This window comes from Clytia hemisphaerica, unplaced genomic scaffold, assembly GCF_902728285.1.
Source record: "Clytia hemisphaerica strain Z4C2 unplaced genomic scaffold, Clytia hemisphaerica genome assembly, whole genome shotgun sequence".
NCBI classification, from domain to species: Eukaryota; Metazoa; Cnidaria; class Hydrozoa; order Leptothecata; family Clytiidae; genus Clytia; species Clytia hemisphaerica.
Genome location: NW_027104530.1, coordinates 2,113,248 through 2,138,314, shown reverse-complemented (window position 1 = coordinate 2,138,314; position 25,067 = coordinate 2,113,248). Strand labels below are relative to the sequence as shown.

The 25,067-nt window shown below is 35.8% G+C and overlaps 1 protein-coding gene across 1 annotated transcript; it reads left to right on the top strand.

The window, feature by feature from the left end:
- Window positions 1-21,859, top strand: LOC136822354 (exportin-6-like). Its single transcript, XM_067078593.1, has 26 exons — window positions 1-141; window positions 376-466; window positions 810-922; window positions 1,224-1,421; window positions 1,877-2,387; window positions 2,952-3,111; window positions 3,826-3,952; window positions 4,488-4,603; window positions 4,816-4,924; window positions 5,208-5,300; window positions 7,348-7,411; window positions 8,246-8,402; window positions 9,078-9,167; window positions 9,524-9,674; window positions 10,012-10,155; window positions 10,936-11,010; window positions 11,173-11,284; window positions 13,225-13,380; window positions 14,174-14,288; window positions 14,638-14,697; window positions 15,519-15,630; window positions 18,325-18,477; window positions 18,825-18,923; window positions 19,669-19,768; window positions 20,245-20,375; window positions 21,456-21,859. The coding sequence occupies exons 1-26, from the start codon at window positions 139-141 to the stop codon at window positions 21,555-21,557; spliced, it is 3,342 nt and encodes a 1,113-aa protein (XP_066934694.1). The 5' UTR covers window positions 1-138; the 3' UTR covers window positions 21,558-21,859.
- Window positions 21,860-25,067: the final 3,208 nt, after the last annotated feature.

The window sequence follows — 25,067 nt, the reverse complement described above, 5'->3', positions numbered from 1 at the left end:
AGTTAAGGCTTTAAATAAAAGAAACATTTAAACTGTGAGATAATGGCAGCAGTTTATACTGCTCTGGAATAAAAGAAAAAATGAAGAAGAATAAAAGTTAGTTGACATTTTTTCATCAAGGACTGCAACACTCAAGAAATGGTAAGCACAATGTTTTTATTGATTTATGACAAAAAAATCTACCATTTACTTGAACAGAATTTTAAACAAAAGAATAACAATTTTCTCCCCTTTCAGTCCTGCGCGAGCACAAATTTTGAAAAATCCTTTTGTTTTTCTGCTTTGTCACTTTTTACCAATTCTTTCATAAGAAAAATAACTATGGTATAGTATTTTGTGTTTCCATGTGTTTTTTCTTTTCGTATCACATTTAAGGCATCTGACGAGGCTACGTTAAAAGGTTTAAATGACTTACTGGATGAGTTCTTTGGACCAACCAGCAACAATGACAGGAAACGGCAAATAGGTAATTCTTTTCCAAAGGAATGTATTAGGGTCGTATATATGTTGTTTGTAGGAAGAAATATAACAATTGTCCATACTTTCTCTTTCTATGTGATATGCTCAAGAAAAAAACCTGAAATGCCTCTAGTTGGAATATCCACTTTTGAACAGCAAAGTCCTTAGGGCCAAAATCTCATATTCGTATTCATGCAATATCACATAATATGATACCATTTGAAAGTTTTCAAAATAGAATACTTTTATCAGGTATAACTTCCTCACTCGGGATTCAAATTGAAGTTTATCTTTACTTTGCTTGACAAAATGACCATAAACCACTAAATTTCTAATGTTTCTTTTACCAGAAGAACTTTTGAATAATTTTGGTTTACAAGACGGAGCATGGAGACAGTGTATCTATTTCTTGACCAAGTCGTCCAATCAATATGTTCAGATGTATTCTTTCAGTATTTTTGAGGTATTTTTATTTTTATTATAGATCTCAAAAATATAAATTTGACCTGTGTATCCCTGGATTGAATAATTGATATTTTGGCTAGTAACCATATACTCAAAATTCTTGAGAAGGACAATTTGAAAAGCTGGTGGCATATGTTATTATTATCTATCAAGAATTAGTGTAGGAACAACATGGGCCTTGTCACTAAGTTAGGAAATATTCAAATCCTACAGTTCTTCCAGCCTTAGTCTACACTTTGTGAAAACTACTGCTCCACTCAATCATAAAGAATTGTATAATTTTTTGTTTGTTTTTTTAGAACCTTATAAATCAGAGATGGCATGGTCTACTGGGTGAAGACAAACAACAGATTCGTAAATTTCTTTACAATTACATGGTCAATAAGTATAATGCAGTGCCACCTTTTATCCGTAACAAATCCATCAAATCAGTGGTCATCATCGGACGTTATGATTGGCCAATGTTTTATCCAAACTTCTTCTCGAATATAATCAAAGTAAGTTTAAATGTTGGGACCGAATTTTCTGAAAGGGTTCAAGATTTTTTAAAGATATTCGAGAAACAAAATACACAACTTCCGTTTTGTTATTAAGAGGGTTTATGGTCAAATGACACACCAATTCAACGATTTTCCAAGATTTCCGTGCATATTCACATAAGCTAGTTGCAACACCTGGGTATAGTCAATGTTTATGGAGCTGTTTTAAGGAGATACGCTAGTTTTGGAATAGGCTTCTAGCTTTACTGGAGAGTAAAGAGGGAGTGCCATTCAAATACTGAATGATTTTATACGGTAATTGGTGTTATCTTTCAACTAAAACAAGAGTTTTTTGCTGGGTACTTTACAGTAAGGTTCTTCCAAAATGGCATTCTATTCATGGCTGATTTTGAATACCACAATAGAATGCAGCTGCTGAAAATCTAAAATGTTTACATTTTTCTTAATTCTAGCTTTTGCAAAATCCTGACACATCCTTGGTTGGTGTACTAGCTCTACAAATGATCTCAGAAGAATTCATCTCACCCAGGGAAGACTTGAGCATGCAACGGCGACAAGAACTGAAAGAATCCTTATTACAACATATTCCCAATGCACTACACATTTTAACAGAACTACTCACATCTATATCACACAAGTTTAAACATATCGTCAGCACAGTTACACCACCGCCCTCGCCTATACAACGCTCACCCTACACCACGCCCAACCATTCACCCATACACCGTCTCACTGTTCCCGGCTCCACCACGTCGCCGCAAAAGATTGAGGCCGTCGTCATGTCAGCTCAGTCAGAGGAGCTTTGTATAGCGATTTTTGACTGTTTAACACAATATATTTCTTGGTTGCCACTTTCACGTTTCATTACGCCCAGCCTTGTGACAAAGATTTTCAACTACGCAGAATACGGATGTAATCTAGCTGTCATGAAAGGTTCAGATAAAGTGATTGGGACGAAAGTAGGTCAGTAGACATTTACTTTAAAGATTCTTAGATTTTCAGGCTTTTCGTTAACAGTTTAGAGTAATAACTAGAAAAGTTTTGACAAATTTCAGCCTTCAAAATGTTTTTATAATCTGGGATATCTGAATTGAAATTCTGAAAATCGATATTATCCATATTCTCCCATTTCGCAGACGCTGCTCGTATGCATCTCCATTGAATCTCCTTATTTTCAGCTAAAATTAACAATTTGAAAATTATAATCCTCTCAGGACCACAGAAGTAATAAAATTTCTAACAATTTAGGGCTACTTAGACTACACAATATATTGATGAGCAATAGTCGACAATATAGTTTTCGGACCGTAATGTACGGAGTAAACAACATGTGCTCTATTATAAACAATTAAGTATGGGAACACGATTCAGAGGTTTTCCTCAACTGAAACAAATGTATTGGTCAGAAAGGACGTCTTTCCCAGAATAAGCAAATAGAATGCTTTGTGGATAAGAAATATACTTTAATGTTGGTCATGGTTAGACTTTGAATAAGTCAATAGAATTATACTTTTCCTCTTTTTCTAGGTATCAATGCTATGAGTTGCATCAACGAGATCCTATCAAAGAAGTTCATCCCCGCAGAATACGAATCATTCCTCTTCCAAATGTTTCAACAGACTTTCAAACTGCTACAAGTGATGACGTCTGGCAGTGAAGGAGGGGTTCTCAAAACTGTCGATGAGAGGTGTGATTTCGTTGTTTGAATTCCAAAGTTTTCTTAGAAAACTTTCAATTCTAGATTGTGAAGCAAACATTCAAAAAGTGCACGATACAGTTATAATGTTTTATAAATATAAAAATATCTTTTTCTAATCAATTATTTCCATCGTTGAACTTCTATGCTTCGTTAGTGTAAGTCTACCTGAGTCTACAGGGCCGGTTTCTACATCCAAAATTGGCCGTTGAACGTGAAATATTTCTGGAATATTCCTATTAGTCTATTATACCAATAGTGCGTTTTACATCTATGACATCTTCAGCTGTCAGGCCAGAAACGACTATTGTAAGTAGGAGGTAGGGGTTCGATTCCCACTCGCAGTGCTGTGATTCACTTGGCTAGTGAATATACCTTCGCCTGGGCCAACCAATGCCATGTGAGATAAATTGGGTAGACAGAAACTCAAGAAGCCTGTCCGTGACTGCTAGGTATCGATTCCACAATCCATCGTGAAAAAGGTGAGGGAGCCCTTGCCTTATTTCCTAGTGGTTACGCTGGATTAACGCATTTGATCCGAAAAACTCTGTGTCAGTGTCTCGCAAGCTGACAGGCAGTATAAACTACAGCGTAAGAAGTTTCTAACGAGACGACTCCTAAAGTAAACCACTCAATCTAGAACTGGGCACCCTCTGCAAGGAGAAGCCAGTCATCATTGTATATAATCAATAATATATTTTTCAGTTACATTGAGAAGTTCACAGAATATTTGAGTTTGTTCATCGGCAATCATTTAAGACGATTTGAACCGAGTGATCATTTCCCAACTGTTGAGCTGCTTTATCTCTTCCTCAAATACACCATGCAACAGGTAGGTTACGTCTTACTCTTATTGGGCTTTTCCAGAAAAAAACCGTATACCCCTTGCCGAGGAGGTCCATCCCTCTGTGGCTGGAAATACTGTAACCCCCTGGAATTCCAGGCAATTTCAGCTTTAAACCCCTCTGGAATTCTGAATTTTAGTAGGATTTGAAAAGCTACCCCTATGGAATTCCAGTTATTTTTGACAGATTTTTGTATCTCCCTTTGGAATTCCGCCACATATCAAACCTTTACCCCTTGGAACGGAAATGGACCTCCTCAACAGGGGGTATACGGTTTTTTCCTTTGTTCAGTTCAGAGCATAAAACAGCTGGATATGCGATTCCCGATAAGCAGCGATAAGAGGATCTCCGAGGCACGAGCATTATACTCTATAGATTGAGTGAGGCCATAAAAGTTTCCGAAATGGGATCCCGTTTTAAACACTATTCGTATCTACTGAAGCCTAAGGAGGAAGGCATATATAATTTATCTTTTATATACTAAAATCTTAAAAAAGCAAATTATGATCTTTCATTACGCAGAATCTACCAGAGACGTTTTCAAGTTGTCTGGACATTTGGATCATCTTCTTAGATTATCTTGTTGATAAAGTTTCTTCGTGCATCACAAGTAATTTCAAAGTGGCTGCTATGGAAAGGTAAGGTTGGGTTGGAGTATTTTGGGTTATATGCACAACCTTAATGACTTTTATGTGACTTTTCAGTTTTTTTCTACCTCATACGCTATAATCTTTGCAGCCAATCAGTTGTCGTAATAAAAATGACGTAACCTTGACTGCTATGTTAAAGTTTTCGTCAAATTTACGTGACTCTAATCAGCATTGATTGGTTTTTATATTTTCTACCATAGATATGTGGCTTGTCTACAAGAACTGTTGATTGAAATGCTTCAGAAAATTCAATTCCAACACAACGCTGATTGGCTGGACACTGTTGACATGGAGAAATATGACGATGACGTAAGCTATTCAAAATACTCTCATCTGATTGGTTAAGAAGATGAAGTATAATTTTGAATTTTATATTATTTTCATGATATACACTACTTCACTTGTACAGCAATCTCTCTTGTGCAATGTTCTCTAATTTAGTTAAGGGCCTATCTTCACTTGGGAAGCTGTATGTCTTGTCTTGCTTTGCACTACTGGAATATCTTCTGACTGTTCAATTCATGTTCTACAACATTGCATAGATGCTTTGCCTTATAGACAATTCTGCTCACTTTTCTTTTTTTCGTTACAGAGTGAAACAGAATGGGAGAAGTTTATCAGTCCGTGTTTAGAAGTCATTGAAAAGATTTCACAATTGTTGCCCGAAGAATCTTTCACACAATGTGTAAGTTGATCCGCTTAGTTTTTTCTTCATCATTTTTAATAACATCATCTCTGCCTTTTTTTGTCGGCTATCTACTATTAGTCGCGCGGCTGAGGTCGAAAAACGTTTCATTTCGTGATACATCTTTTAGATTCCAAAAAAAACAACGGAAACTCGCGAATTAGTATGTGTAGATTACAAAATCAAAAAGTTTCCGCGATATTATCGTGCAAGTAACGAGTAATTGGCGATTTTTTGCGTTTCCAGCAGGGGGGGGTCAGGGTCCAGGATACCAACCCAGGGCCCAAAAACCTGACTTTTCGAGATTTGAAAGTAGTAGACACCACCACCCCCTAAATTGGTATCAATACGAACCCCGATTTTTCTGAAAAAGGGGGACCCACCCCCCCCCCCCTAAATTGGCAATCAGTAAAAATGAAAGAAGTTATATGCATGATACTGCATACAAGGGACGCTAAACAAAATCTGTTGATGTTTTTATTCAAAGAACATTCCTCTTATCAATCACTTATATTATGTACCACTCTTTAGACTCCTGAAAATGAAAACAAGTTTTTCTCATTCTAACACAACGTAAATTAAGTTTCTGGAACTAAATTGGCAAAATGTATCGAATTCATAAAACTAGTTGACCCGGGGGAGGACAGTCAGGCAAATAGACCGACGGGTATGTGCGGCGGTTAAGGGTATGTTTTTCAAAATATCAGAAATGCACTGTAAAGGTGGACTTTTGATAAATGCACTGGATGGGTGGAAATTTCAGCAAATCTAGGAAAAATTGCAAATTTTCGCTGAAAATCTTGATTTTTTTGCTCTAAAAGAGTTTAAAATATGAAAAAAAATGCACTGTAAGGGTATGAATTTCACCGATTTTTTTCTGCACTGGATGGGTGCGATTCTAAAAAGCCATTTTCTTTGCCGCACTGCCGTCAGTTGGTAAACCCACTGCCCCCGGGCTAGTTGATAAACTAGTTAGATAAAAGACTCATTGTATTAGGCACGCCTTGAGTCTTTGTAACATAGCCTGACATAGCCTGTATGATGAACGTTATGTACAGAAAAATTTTATCACGACTAAAAATTCACGACTTGATTCAGTTTGTTCAACTCTAGTTTTGAATGAATTTTGGTTGATTGAAAGGATTGAGAGTAGCAAAAGTTAAATAAGAATTTAATTTCAATTATAGAATGAAGAATGCTTTTATATGGAATCAGGGTAGTGTAAACGATTCAAATAAGTTTTTATACTTACATTATACAACATTTTAAGTCAGATACTAATTTAAAATTCAGCAAAAATTAAAAAAGGGGGACCCAACCTCTCATTTTGGTATCGATACCAACTTGACTTTTTGAAATTTGAAAAAAAAATTGACACCACCCCCCGGCCCTGGGTTTGGTATCTGGATCCTGACCCCCCCCCTGTTTCCAGGCAAAATTGCAAGGCCTGGAAATTCATGATTTTTGGGGGGTCTTTAAATTAAAAAAAAAACCTATATCACATGATAGAGCTCTTCAAACTGAGCAAAAAAGTGTATTACACCAAAGTCCCATCTTCTCTAGATCAAAATTTATTGGCCTATTTGTGGTAAAAAACTGATGGAAAACAGGGGATTTCCCCACAATCTGCATTAATTTATGCAAAATTAAACACCTTTTTGACCACAAGTAGGCCCATAACTTTTGATCTAGAGAAGTTGGGACTTTGGTGTAATACACTTTTTTGCTCAGTTTGAAGAGCTCTATCATGTGATATAGGTTTTTTTTTTAATTTAAAGACCCCCCAAAAATCATGAATTTCCAGGCCTTGCAATTTTGCCTGGAAACGCAAAAAATCGCCAATTACTCGTTACTTGCACGATAATATCGTGGAAACTTTTTGATTTTGGAATCTACATATGCTAATTCGAGAGTTTCCATCGAAAAAAGTGGAATCTAAGAGGTGTATCACGAAAATCATTTTCTAGCCACTTTTTTCGACCTCAGCCGCGCGACTATATCCAATGGCTTTTATTTAAAATCCCTTTTAAAATCCTTCCTCTTCTAGTCACAAATTTTCAAAGAAAACTTGGATGTCTACTTTGCTTTATCAAATGTTATTTCAAACGATTGTAAGTTAAAATTCTTTTCACTCTCAATGTAACCTCCCCATGAAAGACACCAATCACAGTATTCCCATTCGTATTCATTTAATGTTTACCACAATACACCTTTTTCCGGTTTGCCGTTTCGTATAAATAGTCACCAAAATTTCGAGTAATCAAACCATCCCCATTGGCTGAAAGCAAAAACATGAACAAAAAAATGTGCAAAGTATGAGAAAAATGTGCTTTCTGTGTTCTTACTCTGGACATTTTTTTGTTTATGTTTTTGCTTTTAGCCAATGAGATGGTTTGTTTACTCGAAATTTTGGTGACTTTTTATACGAAGCAGCTAATCGTAAAAAGGTGTATTGAAAGACTGCTCAAAACTATTTCCGAGCAGTTCTTATCGAAATACAGCGCAATACTTCTGCTGACGAAATTCTACAATGGGTCTCCTATACCATAATGACTATACCCCTTAACACTAAATGAACTCACAGCCAAGACAGCCACCATTCTCTCAAGTTCTTTTACAAAGACAAGTTTTATCTACAATGACTTACCTCAGGAATGCGATATTTTATATTCCAAATTACGCGAAATCATACAAAGTTTTGATATTAGTCTTTAGATGGCGCTCTCTAATTCGACGTACTGCTATGTGATACGCTTCATCATTCGATGATATTGAAAGTCACCGTCAACAAGAAACTCTCTTCAACAACGCTCTACCACTCGATACGCTCCCTTATTGGATGGAAATCTGATTCCCCTTAAAATCGAATTAGAGAGCGCCGGCTGTATTAATAGAACAACAATTCTTCCACAGAAAGAAAAAAGGAAAGCTCTTTTCATTCATAGGTTTGACTCTCCCTTCATCTAACGAATGCAAAACTCTACACATCCGGCTGTTGGATTTGAGTACTGGTTTCCGCATCATGGGTCGCTTATCCGGCTTGTTTACCGACGATGTAAATTTCCGGAATCGTTATGAGCAGTCAGAAGTCTTGATCGGGAGGTTTGTGGACACTTTTTTGATCCATTCGTCTCCAAAAGTCTTCTGAAACCTAGATACCATGGTCTAGTTTGGCTACGTCATATCTTCCTTCGTTTCGAATTTCGAGCGTAAAACTCCTACTCTTCGGGATATGAGCGCTGCTCTTGTTTTGAATATTGAAATTCTCCGGATAAATCGCATGCGCACTGAGGTTTTAATGAAACAATAGAGAGTTTTGAAACCTAAGCCAATCCAGCTGTGTTTTGAACATTCTTTTATTTGAAATCTCTATTGATGAACATGTTTTGTGAAAGTCTATTATGTTTAAACCTATTAGTAAGCAATTCCCGGTGGGGGTTACTAATTGCCACCTATAGACCAAGAGTAAGGCCTAAAAGCCTGGAGCTGTCTATTGTGTAGACCATGGTAGACCATGGTCTAGTTACCTTCTTTCTTTTGAAAAATCTATAGGATAAGATACAAATACAAATGATTACGTGTCCGATTATTTCTTTTCCAGATTAGTTTGATTTTCATGCCCAAAACTCGCGAGGTTGTAAAAAGAAAAGTTTACTTGGCGAAATCAATTCCAACCAAGACCAGTGAAATCCGCGATATGTCTGACTTTGTTTAGTCCGTTTTTTATTCTTTATAAATTATTGTTATATTTTATGTGATCGTGTTTTGTTTTTCTAGTTTGATCCAAGGTGCGATGTTCGGAGGATTTTACAAGACGTATCAAGTGAAAGTTCAAGATGAATCACTCAGGAACGATCTCATTGAAGTGTAAGACAATCTTGACTAGCTTTCTGTTATATGGGTTGTCAGCCCCAAAGTACTCTCGTCGAAATCTGAAATAAAGACTGGATAAAAATGAAAATCTGCATAACAATTTCTGTTAAACAGTCAAGGCGAATGGTGTCCCAAAATGGTAGCCGAAACTTTCGGATTTTAGTTAAAGTCTAATATCTAATGAGCTCATAGACTATAGCATAGATTAACGGATTCGTGCTCTTTATACTACCTGTGGCTTTGTTGAGGTCTGCGATTCTCGAAATCTTCCATTTTGCCTTCACAAGCCGAACTTTCTGCTAAAGAGCTGACGTATGTATTCTGTATTATGTTTTGAACTTTATTTTCAGACATGCACAAGCAATCGCCTCAGTTCAAGCGTACTGTCATTGGCTGGTTAAGTGTCAAGGTGCCGCTCAAAACAATGAAAATGGTCTCCAACAATTCCAATCCATAGTTGTGTCAATGCTGGATACAATACACACACTGTTTAGTAAAGAGGTCAGTATTCTCTTTCTTCATCGCCGTCTTGAAACCCTAAAGGTTTGGCGTACGTGGCCGGCATTTGTGACTTATGCTCTTCCTGCTTTTTCTATGTCAAAGTTTCTAACGCCCAACAGAGACGGAGTTAGCTTTTGATTTGACCAGATCCGGATTGGCTGAGGACGACGGTTGACAAGCGCTTTTCCGTCCTCGATTTGTCGAATAAATATACAGGTTGTTCCAAATTGCTTCAGTCACTCCACTGTCCTCAAAAAGGGCAAATACATAAACTCGCTATTGTTTATTCGATATACTTTGGCCTGAATTTTATATGTATCATATATTAACTTTATAGGTACCGGAGAGGATATCCTCAGCTGCCGCCCATCTTTTGGTTTCCATAACAACAACAGTTCGCCCCAGTTTCTTTTTGCGTATTGAGCAAGGACAGAAATTGTTTCAAGCCGTCGAAGGTGGTTGTAAAGAGTGTAGTCAAACGGTAACTACAATTAGTTTCAAATTTTGAATTATTTTATATCTTTCATCTGTTTGGTATTAGGCTGCGTGTATCCCTAGAATCGATTTGAACGCTGCAAATAGCAATTTTTTGCTATGTTGTAGTTGCTAAACATCTTTTTAGTATGACCCTTTTCATTCAACTTTAGTCGCCAACATTATGAAGAAAACAAATTTATGACCTCGTGCAACCTTCCTCGATTCGAACCTCTTAAAATTTTCTTAGCAAAAGTTTCTAAGCGGACTTAATTTTTTGGCCGATTCGCTTTCCTTAGAGCAAAATATTTCAGATGAATGCTAGCAGCTTAATTGATTTCAGAATAAAATTGTGTTTTTCAGCGCTCCATGAGACTTAGCTCTAAGGGAGCCGACCAGGCCGGCCTTTACTTTTCCAACTTTTACTTTCCTTTTTTAAAAAAAGGCAACCTTGATTCTAACTTTGATTAAGTCGACTTACGATGTACCTAGAACACTAGAAGTTCACAAAAAAAAGACATATACGTTTTTTTACATAAACCAATACATTTTAGTCCAGGCTCAGCTGTTCGTATACCTTTATGACTTTTTCAGGCTCAATGTGCTCAATGTGCTCAATTTAACACTTATGGACTTAGAATGGAATGAAGATCCATATTCTTAGCCATTACTGAAATCTAAGACTATGGTTGTTCTTAAGTTGTTCTTAGGGTCTGGCTTAAATTGAGCCTCATGTTCTTATGAATTTATTCTTATTAAAAAATCCTGTATGATGTGTTTTTTGTAGGTACAAACGTTGCTATACCGTGCGCTTTCCAATTCACTTATATTGACATGGAACTTCTTGAATGACGCCCAACAGGTATTTTGCTACTGAATTGAAAGATTATACTGATATTCGCCTTTCGCATTTTTACTTGAAAATTTTAAGGTTTTTAGGGACACAGAATTTTGCTGGGGAATTTGTCGATTGTTGTCACAGAAATTCCATGTGTTGAATTTTTGTTTTCTTCTTTCGTTCTAGGAATGGGAAAGCCGCTCGGAAAATCATCGGAACTTGATCAACACGCTTTGTAAAGATATCTCTTCAATAAATATGGCGGCTCTCCTGTCAAACCCTGCAGCTAAAGAACAATGTAGGTTCTTTTTCAATTTCGAATGATAGCAAGCTTCTTCTATTGAGGCTTGGTGACGTTATTAGAATTTTACCAGGCAATTGTTTGATTTCCTTTTTCATTCTTTTTAGTGACAAAGAAACTTGCTATGAAAAAGTTTAAGCGTTTTATAAATTCCGTCCGTCTGTCCGTCCGTCCGTCCGTCCGTCCGTTCGTTACCAGCTTTTCTCGAGATTGAATCATAGGAATCATTTGATTGTTGCAAAACAAATGTCCGATTTCGTGTTTGGGCCAAAAAAAAAAAACGGGTTTTTTGGACTTTTTGAAAAATTGGATCATTGATTTTTTGCATGAAAGTAGGGTACCATCATAGGCAAAAGTTGGCTCAAGCATATCTTTGCAAAAAAATTTATTTGGCTTAAAAAACGCATGTTTATCTATAAGAATCACTATTAATAAGCATACATCAATGTTCTTAGTCAAATTACTCAATTTCTTTATGAGATAGATGTTTTTTTTGCTCAGAGGGCTACTTTGAAAGTATGTGGTTTGACATGAAATTTTGGTTGCTTGGCGTTTTATAGAAAAAACTGGCCAAGTTCAATATTTTTTTATAAGCACATTATCAATTACTTAGGTATTAGCTTTTCTCGAGATTGGCTTTTTCATTCTTTAAGACTTTTTGCACAAAGATGCATAACTATAAACCCTCGAATGTGAATGAGCCCAATTTTCGAAAAAAAAAATGTTTTTGGGCAAATTTGGGCCAAAAAACGGCTAAAAAGCGGGTTTTTTGGACTTTATGAAAAATTGGATCATTGATTTTTTCTGATTTTTTTGTATAGGTAAAAGATGGCTCAGGGAGATTTTTGCAAAAAAAATTTGTTGGCTCAAAAAACGCATGTTTATCTATAAGAATCACTATTAATAAGCATACATTAATGTTCTTAGTCAAATTACTCAATTTTTTTATGAGATAGATGTTTTTTGCTCACGAGGGCTTACTTTTGAAGCATATGTGTGTTTAGACATGAAATTTTGGTTGCTTGGCGTGTTTTTATAGAAAAACTGGCCAAATTCGATATTTTTTTATAAGCACATTATCAATTACTTAGGTATTAGCTTTTCTCGAGATTGGCTCTTTCATTCTTTATGACTTTTTGCACAAAGATGCATAACTATAAACCCTCGAATGTGACTGAGCCCGATTTTCGAAAAAAATGTTTTTGGGCAAATTTGGGTCAAAAAACGGCTAAAAAAAGGTTTTTTTGGACATTGTGAAATATTGGATCGTTGTTTTTTTCTGATTTTTTGCATGAAAGTAGGTAAAAGATGGGTCAAGCAGATTTTTGTAAAAAAACTTTTCAGCTCAAAAAACGCATCTTTATCTATAAGAATCACTATTAATAAGCATACATCAATGTTCTTAGCCAAATTACTCAATTTTTTGATGAGATAGATGTCTTTTTATGCTCACGAAGTCTTGAATATGAAAGAATATTTCAAGAGCATGAAATTTTGGTTTCTAAACTTTTTTTTTATAAGAAACAAACGACTAATTTTAATAGATCGTCACTATTTGTGTTCTGAATGATTGTTTAGTTTACGTCACGTAGATATCAATTATAAATGTATAACCAGGTAGGTCCATAAAAGTATCACTTGTTTGAGTCAAATTTGCATTGCTTATAACAGAAGCTATATTGGAGATGCTTGTAGTTTAGTGTCTTATCGAAGGAATCATATAGATAACTGATGGAGTCTCCAGAACTCGAACACGCACAGGGAACTAAAATTTGTTCGAGTTATGGAAAATGTGAGTGATAGAAACTTGTTTATGAGAAGGTTTTGTTAGTCAAGAGACTAAGAGTCAAAACTTAATCGATTTAAGGAGAAACTGCACCACTCTAAGTAAAAACTCTCCACAATAATATAATGTTTCAAAATTTATCCTACCTCAGATAAAAGCACTATCAAGACTATATGCAGTATACTGAGCGATATCGTTGACGCTGCATCAAGCGAAGGAACCAAGTCAAGAAAAATCATGTTTAACTCTGTCCATGAGTACATCGATGTCTTCTCCCACATGTTGACTGCCTACATCACTGACACAGGTTAGTTCACACTTGCTAAGGATGTAAAGGTTGTCATGTGGCCGTAGCATGCAGGTAGAGCATCCGACTACGGTGCGCAAGGTTATGGATTCGATCCCCAGCCAGGTTGTATCGAAGATTCCCAAAATGGTAATTTGTGGCTCTTTGCTTGATTCTCACTGTCAACTAAAGAGACGAGTCAAGGGTAAGGGGAGGAATCCAGGGAAATGAGTGGTGCCCTCCCCTACCTCAGGGTAGAAAGCTAGAGGGAAGAGAGCATTCCGGTCGCCTTTGGCTGCTGTCACAACCTTACTTTACTGAAGGGTGTACTCTGGATAAAATCTCGAATTTAGCGTGCGTTTGTGCACTATGTGCATTGTCTGTTTCGCAGATGATTTGTGAAATATTTCTGCTGAAAAAGTTTTTTTTTCGTTGAATGACACTTTGTTTGGGAAATCTCAACAAGCAGGCTACGACAGTTGGCAATATTATATCAAAACGGTAAGATCTGCCATCCCGGGGATAATTTCTCGAACAGGGAGTTAGTGTTAGCCGAAAAGGAAATAACTTACCGATTTTGTCACTTTCTACGGCCGTTATCTTGAACTTTACACCGGATTTTTATTATACTCTGTTCATGAATTATGTGCCGTAACAGGAAGCAAATTTATTTTGAGATATCTTCTCTGTACAATAGAGGGAATCCAATTGTCAAATATCTCAAATCATCTGATTATCCTTTAACCTCATACTGAAATAATTTAGCCTAAGCATTCAGAAACCTTTGCAAGTCCCCCTTTACCTTTTTGTTCAGACGTTGCAGACAAGATTATGTCGTTTTTGTTGGAATGTTTACGAAGTCTTCGGATACAAATGGGAACTGTCGGTGTTGAAAAACTCGTCAATACATTACTCGAACTGCTTAAAAGGTACACCATTTTTATCTTTTTTTATTTTAACAATTTTATAAGCTTAATTTTACGAAGCTTGAATTTGCTGGGAGACCTTAAACCAAGTTAAGAACAATCCAAGAATCAGACTCCAGAGATTATTCATTACCTTTTTAAAGCCCTTCAAGTAAAGAACCTAAGTGTCTTAAAAGATTTTTAAATTTTATTTAAATTATCATTGCAATGTTTTTCTTAAATTTGATAAATTTCACTCGCTATTTCACTTTTTCCAAAGCACAACAGGACTAAGGTCAAAAGATTTAAGAGCGGATTTTCATATTTATACAAATTTTGAAGAATTTTTTTTTTCACTTTTGCTGATTTTCAGGGATCAAATTCTGTACATTATTCAAAGTGGAAATACCTCTGGTATCAATGCACTAAGCAGGTACGATAACTTTTTAAAATTATATGCCCTGGAATCCTTATCTTCGATCACCAGAATCACCTAGTCTTCCCAGCAGAGAAACAAATGCCTCAATATTCATCTATATGGACTTTAATTTTTTTTAAAGCTGTAATTTTTTATTCACTTCCGTTATTTTCCCGTTTGGATACGAATATTTTTTGGAGGGACGGGGTTCGTTTTCGCGGAAATTCCGAATGTTTTTCCTTCTAAGACCATGTTCACACGTTACCGTTCCGTTTCGCTCCGGTATGATTTTCCTTAAGGCCGGTCTCCACTTTCGCGCGAAATGAGCGAAAACTTTATAATGTTTTTGTAAGGTCACTCATTGGTCGGTTGAAAAACGAGGCAATTCCATCGGTCAAAATTGACGTAACGGTTGAAAAAACTTTTTCTTTGTTCCCGCGAAACTCTTTTATGACGTAATCTTTTCTTTTGGCAAAAGAGGTTGAGAAAAAAACTGTCGCCTATTTCGTGCGAAAGTGGATACCGGCCTTTACGGATCAAATGTGTTTATATAAGACGGAGCAGTTCCGTTCCGATAAAAATAGTGGAGCGAAACCGTTTCGATCTGTTTTGCTTTGTAACGTCTTCTTTTTTGACGTTTCCAATTTTGACGTTCACACATCAGTGTTCCCTAACCGTTTTGTTTCAGAGCGAAACGGAACGTAGTGTGTGGGCGTATGGTCTTAAAGGTTTATCCACTAGTAAGAATGACGTAATCTCGACTTGTGCATATAAAAATACCAGAGAGAAGTAGGTTATGTTGAGTTTGATTTAATTTTGAGATATCTTCTTTACAGGTTTTTAAAAATGTTGGAACTTATCGTACAAGAACATAACCCATCCTTCAAGACGTTGCTACCAAACGTCATATCCTTCTGTTTGAACGATATCCTACCAATATTGGCTGAAGTAAGTGTTTGTGTGTTTACTTCTTAATTGAAAAAAACAAAACAAAAACAGGATGCTTTTTAAGCGGAACATTTTTTCCCCGTTAGACTATCCGTTTGTTTCGCCACCCCAAAGAAAAATACAAATCTTTAAGCTACCTAAATTATGCATGGTTTCTGCCCCCCCCCTTAAAATAAGGGGGGAGCAAAAAAATTGCCTTTTAAAAAAGGGGGGATTTTTGTAATCTTTTTAAAATAAGGGGGGATTCTTTATCAAGGGCTGCAAGAATCTATTAAAAGAAGAAAAAAGGGGGGACTATAAAATTTAAAAATTGTTGATTGAATTTCAGATGTTATGTCTTTGGTTTTATTGATAGATTTCTTTATCTAATATTAATAATATCTTCTTTCCCGTTTCCGTGCTCACAATTTCATGCCCACTTTGATGTTTTGAGGGTGTAAAAAGTAAAAAATCTTCTTCGTTGCCAAACCATGTTGGGCGACATTTTTTCCAAAATCTTGCCCCCCACTCAAAATGGCTAGTAAGGGCCAATGAATCTGCATCCTCTCTTCCCTCTCTATCTATTGTAAAAAATGTTTGCTGAAGGGCACAAAGATTTTCTTTAAATAGTTGGTCGACATCAATGATCTTTGACATTAATGATCTTTGACATTTGCAGCAGAGACTTATTTTTACAAGTTCTGTCACATCCAAAATCAATGTCATAAGCATAGATCTTACTTATGTGTTTTACTGCCTAAATTTTTTACTTGGGAAGACCTCTTGCTTGACCTAACTTAAACTAGGACTACAATAAGAAGATATTCCCAATTCAAATCTAATAATAAAGATAATTTGCAAGGCCTAAGATATTAGAAAAACACAACTGTTATACCAGATACTGCATCTTTTGATTGGTTTTATTCATAAAAAGTTTTATTTGTACCATTTGATTATAGGATCCAGCTTATTTCCAATTTATGATTTCTTTTTTTTATTGGGTTTATTTAGTTGGATATCATTAGGTATAATGTTGATGGCATTGATATCAAACCAATCGTTGTACTTCGTTTTTGTCAAACTCTAAAGAGAAAAATCTGAGGGGGGACTATTTTTTTTTCCTTTTATAGGATGAACCATATTACCCCTGTGTCACAGACCTGGTGGACCTCCCGCCCCGGTGGAAAAATAGGCCAAAAAATCGTCCCCAGTGGAAAAAATACCCTACATTTTCAACCCCACTGGGTAATTGCTACATGAATCTACCCCCATCGAAAATTGAACGGAAAAAATTGGAATCCAAAACCATTCCCACTGAATTTTTGAGCTGGAAACAATAGATTTTCTATCCCCATTGGGATTTCGATAGAAATTTTCATCACCACTGAGGGAAAAGGTTCCACCGGGGCACTGAGACAGGGGTTGTCATATTCGTGTGGCTTTTAGCCTTGCACAGCCTTGTCCTTGATGGACACAGAGCCTATTTGAGACATTTTACTAACTATTTTGTTCAACCACCTTCACTTCAACATAGGCCACCATAGAATGAACTTCCTTTTATAGGATGAACCATATTCATGTGGCTTTCAGCCTTGCACTCCATCGCAGAGGCTAATCAATTTTAATGACTTTTCTGACTAATGACCAAGTTAAAATTTGTTAATTTTTTTATATTTGAGTATTAAAAAGGCATGCATTCAAATAATAAAGGTTTAAAATTTTTCTCTGGGCTAGTTAGTAAAATATCTCAAATAGGCTCTGTGATGGAGTGCAAGGCTGAAAGCCACATGAATATGGTTCATCCTATAAAAGGAAGTTCATTCTATGGTGGCCTATCTTGAAGTGAAGGTGGTTGAACAAATTGTTTTTGGCATATTGCTGTAACTGAGGGGGGACATTCTAACAAGGGGTACTGGTAATTTTTGTTCGATTTAAGGGGGGAGTTTTCTTTAAGGGCAAAATTACATTTTAAGGGGGGACTGAAAAAGTAGGCAGAAACCATGATTATGATGATTAAATTTTGTAGCTAAAGGCCCGCTTTTGGAAAACACCAAAAATGCCCTCTAAGTAATATTAAACCCCCACAAGATATGTGAAAATTAAAAAAACAACCCACTTTTCGGCTTTGGTGCATGTTATGTTTATTCCTGATGGGGTAACTCAAAATTACATTATTTTACAATTACAATATTATAAAATTATATAATTTTTACCAAACGTCGGTTAGAGGCCTGTTTATAAATTATTTTGAGTGTAACTACTGCCTCATTCTGAAACCATAACAGGGAGGGGTTAAAACCCTTGAGTCTTGAAGTGTTACTTTTAAAAAGTAGGGAGAACTTGCTATGAACTCCTCTGGGAATCAATGGTTATTGTTAGTTCGTGATGTAATTTATGAAAAGATCTATAATGGTTTTGTTGTGATAGATGATACTACGGCGAGTTTAACTAGCTAAACCTTTCAAAAGCCAAATGAAATACACCATGAATGTGAGTGCGGGAGGATGAAATAGAATAAGAATACTTCCAATCAAAAAAAAAATTTATTGTTGACTCTCTCTAATTCGATCTTCAGAGAAAGATTCGAATTACAGAAAGTAATTTAAACCACTTTCCAGCTGAGGGAATCAATATTTTAGTTCGAACTAAAGAAAGATTCGAATAATAGAGGTTCGAATTAGAGAGAGTTGACTGTATTATGATTATTGTTTCTAGCACAATGTTCCTGATCTGAAGATGGATCTTCTGGAATTGTTTCATCAACTCCTCTTACAAAATTGGAGATATTTCTTCAAGTCAAACGTCTTGTCCAAGATGAATGGTGAAGATCAAATACAACACGAAGATCAATTTCTTACTATCCTCAAGGTAACCAGCTTCATTAACCATTTGTTCACCAGGCTGAATTCTTAAAAAGTTTTTAACGAAATGAAACCTGGATTGTGCTACCAATGAAAGTTCTGGCCATCCTGGTAACATGCTGCGAACTTTTCAGAATAGTCTTTTTCTCAACCTTTAAAAATGTATCTTTTGAGAATCTCGTTTTGGGTCACCGTCCGCAGTGGGTACGAATTTCCATTATTTTCACAAGGCTCTTACGGTCAGCCAGCTAAGAAGATTGGAAGGAGTTGAGATTTAGGATGCCTTCACTGTGACATCAGCTTCTTAGCTTAAACACAATCACTGATATTTTTGTGTTCTTCTTCATCCTGCAGGCCTTCGGTCAACCTCTGATGGAGACTGAAATTGAACTTTTCAAGAAATCAATACAAGTTCTTGAAAGCATCAACAGTAAAAACAGACTGTATCAAAAGGTATGTCTCTTTTTTGTGATACAATGTTTATTTTTTATTCTTCGAAACTGTCTATTTTCAAAAGTTTTCTTCCTTTTCTCTGATACACATTTTTTTGAAGCAGCTCCGGTTTCCTGGCTAGGCATGGATGGGGTTGTTTAACATTCTACAATCATCGACAAAATATTTGAGACAAAGGGGAGTTCCCGGTGTAATTTTAAACACCACAATTGATTTTAAGCGCCTTAAACTACAGTTGGAAAGTAGAGTTTTAACTCTGAGTTTTGGACCTTAGGATTTCAGGATTTAAAAGCTCAAATTTGCTCCAATAAGGCTTGGAATATAGCCTAGAAGCCACCAAACCCCTCTAAAATCGAAATATTCAATGAAAGAAAATGAAAGTGCTAAAATAGCAATTCTCGCCCGAACTTTAAATTCTGAAAAACGTTAAAATACACTAAAATCTCAATATATCTCGACGATGATTGTAGCTCAAATTAATTGACTACCCCTGAGATTATACCCTATTTATACTTATTGGGTCAAGGACTATCGTTTGCCATGGTTAGATTATCAAAAAGGATTTTACTTTACGAGATAGTAAAAAAAAACCGCCTCGAGCCTTAGCAATCTGGTTGATTATAAAGAACAAAAATAGTAAAATTCAATTATTTTTTCGATATTAACAACCTATCAAACTAGGATCATAAGAAAAATAACCCGTTAGAAAAAGTTTGCTTTGATCACTCTTTTAATGCTACTTCAGGCGCTCTTCCAGACGACAATGTTATCGAGTTTTTTGCAAGTGTTGATGAACTCTTTAGTCACCAAGTCACACAATCTACTACAAGAAGAAATCATACAAGGTTTGTTGTCCACCGAAAGCATTTGACTTGATATAAATAGCCCAATAGTCAAATTTCCAAAAAATATCGCTTTTCAAATTTCTCAAAACCATGCCAAAACAGGCAAAATTTGACCAAATTCGTATTAATCATGAAGACATTGAAGCAATTTGTAAGCTCATTCTTCAATAAAAAGTCTTCTCTTTAACTTTCTTGTGACCTGTAATCAACGCTTTACGTCAGACCTGTATTCTGGGGGTCACACACAAAATAGATCTTATCGGAGTTTTTGATTTTTCTAAAAAAGCTATGTATTGTGGGATTGTTTTGGGAGTATTACAATATAATTCCCTCGAGGAATTCCTAAGAGATTTCTATTGTAATACTCCCGAAACAATCCCACAATGCATTGCTTTTTTAGAAAAATCAAAAACTCTGATAAGATCTATTCTGTTTGTACAGAAGGCAGTGCAAAATAAAGATTTTTTCGATCTCAGGTGTCTACAGTATGGTTTCAACCAATTTCGATGCATACTTTTCACAATTCATCCCTTCTTTCTTGATGAACACTGGAGGTCTTACGGATCACCAGAAATCACAACTCCACGCTAATTATAAACGGCACCAGGTGAGTATTTGGAATATTGACTGACTTGGAGAAGAATAGTCTTTATCCAGACATATCGATTACTGTGTTACTTCAAGTACTTTTCAACATTTCGAGAGGAAAATAAAGTCTTATGGTTTAAACTCACTAAAAGATTTTATTTATTGAGAACACACAAGTAACCTTCAGTGAGCTCTGTTTTTACTTACTACATATCGTCTAACAGGAATATGTTTTTACAAGGTCCAAGATGAAGTCATACCTTGGCAAGAATATGATCTTGTCGGTGTTTCATTTATGCTCAATTTCTTTTACTAGACCAGCGGCCGAGGTAGTGAATTGTGCCACTTCGTAGGGCAACCCTTAGATCAAGGCAAATTTTTGATATTATGCCGCTAATAGATGACGATAATAGATGACGTCAGCATTTTTTCTGGGAGTATTTTAAGAAGGAATCATTCCCACAGCTAGATAGCCCTGAATTAGTAGTATCCGAAAATGGTATGGTTTGTTAACTTTCGATGTTCCGATCTTGAGATATTTCATTTTTAAGGTGAGTAAATATGCTGAAAAACTGCTGACTCGAAAACTGAAAAACCATACCATTTTTGGATACTTTTTATTCAGGGCTATCCAGCCGTGAGAATGATTTTTTCTGAAAATCCCTCTAGGAAAATGCTGATGTAATGGAAAACGCCAAAAACGTCGATTTTTCGCCTTAAAATGCAATTTCTCGGCACCAGGTGATCGAAACTTATCAAATAAGTCCATTTTCTTTATCTACCTTTCAGGCTAAATAAGTTGCTAGCCTCAGATATTTGATTTTCAGACTTCGAAAAAACCGTTAGCAAAGGGGTTCTATCGATGAACTAAAAATCGATTTACTCGATAACTGCAGGAGATTCGAAGGGCAAATATTTTTGTCAATTCTACACCCTATTAGGAGCATAATGTCAAAAATTTGCCCTGATCTAAGGGGTGCCATTTTTAAGGCATTTCCTGAATCTCCGACGCTGGTCTATACTTATTTTGGGCTTCGGGCCTTTTACGGTCCATCAATTTTTATTACAGATTCGACGTTTTATTTTTTTTCATTTCCAGGATACACCTTCTTTCATGACGTCACTTCAACAATTCATCGGTGATCTTCGTTATTTGCAGATCGTAAACAGTAGTCTACCCAAGGGGACTATCACGCTATGACACACGTAGGCTACGCTAAAGGTCTGTGTAATATGATTATAAAACTTGTTCAATTGGGAATTGGCTTTCACTCCCGGACATAGATAGAGAAGGGAAGAATTGGTTTTATTTTTGGATTGGATTTATTTTTGCATTTTGATAATTTTTACGCTGAATGATCAAGGCATGTCGTTGGTATTGGCCTCGATTATTCAAAGATATTAACCCCACTACCAAGATGATTTTCCGGTCTTTAATTACTGTACAGATGTTTTGCAAACTTTTCCGTTTTCTTAATACTACCTACTCTACACGCTCTTCTCAAGAAAAATTGTTTTTCATTCTTTGCCATTCGGTAAACCGAATTCTTTAGTGAGCGAACCCACATTTTGTGTTTTTCCTTTACAATGATATCTACTTTCCAACCGTACTTTAAAGCACTTTAAACCACTTGCAGTTTTAAAATTTCCCTTTATATGTGCCAAATATTACGGTGGTGATTGTAAAGTAATCAAGTCGAAAAATATCAATGAAATGAATGGCTCTTGGAATGAAGAGCTTCTGGTTCATTGTTTCCTTCACTACAAAAACTTGATTAGTTTTAGAACCTTTTCTACCAGGGGGGGGGGGGTACAGCCGCAGGGTACTAACCCATAGTCGGGTGGTGGTGTCTAATTTGGAAATTCAAAAAAGTTAGTACCCGGTACTAATTTTGGGGTGGGGGTGGGTATATCTCCAATTTTAAGTTAGTACCCGGTACCAATTTTAGGGTGGGGTGGGTATCATTTCAATTTTTCTTCAAGTACTCAGGCCCTGAATATGGTACATTTGTTTAATTTTTTGTCTTCAACTTTCAGGATTTTGATGAGAAAAGATTTCCTTGTCATGGCTTACAGTATCTGACAGTATTGAAAAGTTCCCCCTTCCAATTGAAGGTACTTTCCCTGCTTATCAAGTATGTAGGGAAGTTTGGAGGTTGTTAGTTTCAATAGTTTTCAGAAAAAAGAACTGTTATGTTTCTATCAATAAAGAATTATTTTATTCAAATTCATGGGTACTTTTCCTACTTTCTAAGAGGAGAATTTTATAACCACTAAGTTATACAAATATTGAGATAGCTAATGTAAAGAAACCTATTGTTCAAAATCAGTATTGTTTTAATTAGTGAGAAGGATAGTTCGTCTTTGATATCTCAAGTTAGAACGAGGTATATGTATGTCATTGCCTTCTGATGAAAAGAATTACAAGCTGTTGCATCCAAAGTGATACAATCTGTCTTTTAAACAATAAAATTCTTATCCAAACTGATGATTGTTTTTGCTAAAGGGGTTAGTTTATTTTAGTTTATTGCAGTTTATATTATACCCTATAGCTTATTTCTGTTTATATTTGTTTGTTTGTTTGTTTGTTTGTTTGTTTGTTTGTCTGTTTATGACAATTAAGACGGGGCAGGTCAACTAAGCAAAGCCAACCAGAGCCAACAATGCAACTTTTTTCTATTTCAACTTCTTTTATTGTCGTTATTACAGCTATATAATGTTTTACTTTTGCCAAGGAATTTCGTTGTTTTACCTTTGTAATTAAAAGTTGTGTTTGATTTAAAGAACTTTTTAGAGGATCTGAGTTAAAAATATGGTATATACAAGTCATAATAATGCCAAAGAGCTGCTTTTGCTGGCTTTTGAAAGATTGGGACCATACTTGGCAAGTTTTAAGGGTGGTGTCTTCTATTTTCCTTGGTAATTTTAAAGCCGGTACCCGTTACTAAAAAGGGGGTGGGGGTCCCTTTTTCCTTAAAAATAAGTAAGTACCCGGTACTAAAAAGGGGGTGGGGGTCCCTTTTCCTTAAAAAAAAGTAAGTACCCGGTACTAAAAAGGGGGTGGTGGTACCTAAGACAATTTTTCTTAAAAATCAGGTTAGTACCCTATGGGTTAGTACCCTGCGGCTGTACCCCCCCCCCTGTTTCTACTTGTTTTTATGTTGCTATCATTTTCTTCTTGATCTTTTTTTTAATAAAGTAATATTTAATATTTTCTAAACTTTTAATGAGAAGCGCAAATATTTAGAACTTTTTTTTTGCGTTTTTCATCTCCCTTCTACCACGAAAAAAGCTAAAAGATTTTATGAATTTTGTTTTTTTTTAATTAGAGAGAGATTTATTTAGGTTATTTGGGTGTTGTCTTCAGATTACGTTAACACTTTTTGACCTTTTGGCAATTTTAAGCAGGAGAGGTCGGGAATTCTACCTTAGGCTTATAATATCAAGAATAGAATTTCGGGTATTTTTAGTTCATAAAACTTGGCTTCGTTATGTAAACATTGTCAACGATTAATTGGGTAATTTTTTTACAGAATGACTCTAATATACTTAAGTCGAAATTCCGCCAAAATTGGATCTCAAATTTTCACTTATCGAAAATTGTTAGTTAACTGTTCTACTATTTTTGCCTTTAAAAGTTCTTCTCGGTAACGCTATTTGGAAGACAAAGCTCAAAGGAAGTTTTATCTTTGAAGTCAATATACTTAGTGGACATTGATCAAAGCATAAATCTTTTTTCAAGAAATACACCGGCCGGTACACAATATATATATTGACGTGAAATGGACGTTCCTTTTATGTTTCTTTTTATAAGCCCTAGCTTGAGTGTTGAATTTTTATTTTTCGAGACTTTTTGAATGAGATACTTGAAAATTCAGTCAGTAAGTGTGACCACTGGAAGTGTTTCAATGTCCATATGACATTGGACGTTGTGAACGCTAGATGGATATTGATGAAACTTTGTTCGCCAGCTGGGGTAAGAAGGGGTTTTTTTTGGTCCCAAATTGAAAATGCCAAAGGTTTGATCCACTCTATACTATATTTGACACGATTTCTTTGTAATTTTTGTCGTTTTAATATTATGATAGGAAACTTTAGATGAGGAGAACTCAAACAAACCAGAGTACAGTAGTAGAGAAATTTTTTTTATTTGATAGATTTTAGAAGGTTTATTTTAATGTCTTTTATTTTGATAAAATTTGTAACAATTTTTTTTCTTTCAAATTTTCGTTGCTGTCGTTGTTTATCTTTTATCTGTCGTCCCTCATTAAGATTTTGCCCTGGCTCTCTAATTCAAAGGTGCCTAATCAACATCAGGTTTTAATACACGGATAAATAGAGATTAAAATGAGGTTTTTATGCTAGGTTAGCAGAAATCAAAACTCGTTGTAGTTTTTCCTTCGAGTTTATCCTTCCGTTTTCGAATTCATCCTGCCTCCTGAACTATTCTCTTTTTCAGTGATCTTGTGTAGACGATATGTTCGTCTACTGGTACAGGTAAAACCCAATGAAATATAAGCCCGAAGGACTAGAATCAAATCTTCTTGGTAGGATTTGAAGCCTACCAAGTCCTACCCAAGTTGCGCGGCCTTGCGCAGTCCGCCTGGTTTTTACACAAATGACAGATTGAAATTAAAATTTACACCTAAATTTCGAAAAAGATAGATAAATAGATATGCCCTCCGATGCATCGGAATGGGTCCTACCCACG

Coding starts and splice junctions, on each gene's coding strand:
- LOC136822354 (XM_067078593.1), top strand. Junction 467..809: donor TGACAGGAAACGGCAAATAG/GTAATTCTTTTC, acceptor TTCTTTTACCAG/AAGAACTTTTGAATAATTTT. Junction 20,376..21,455: donor CTAATTATAAACGGCACCAG/GTGAGTATTTGG, acceptor TTTCATTTCCAG/GATACACCTTCTTTCATGAC.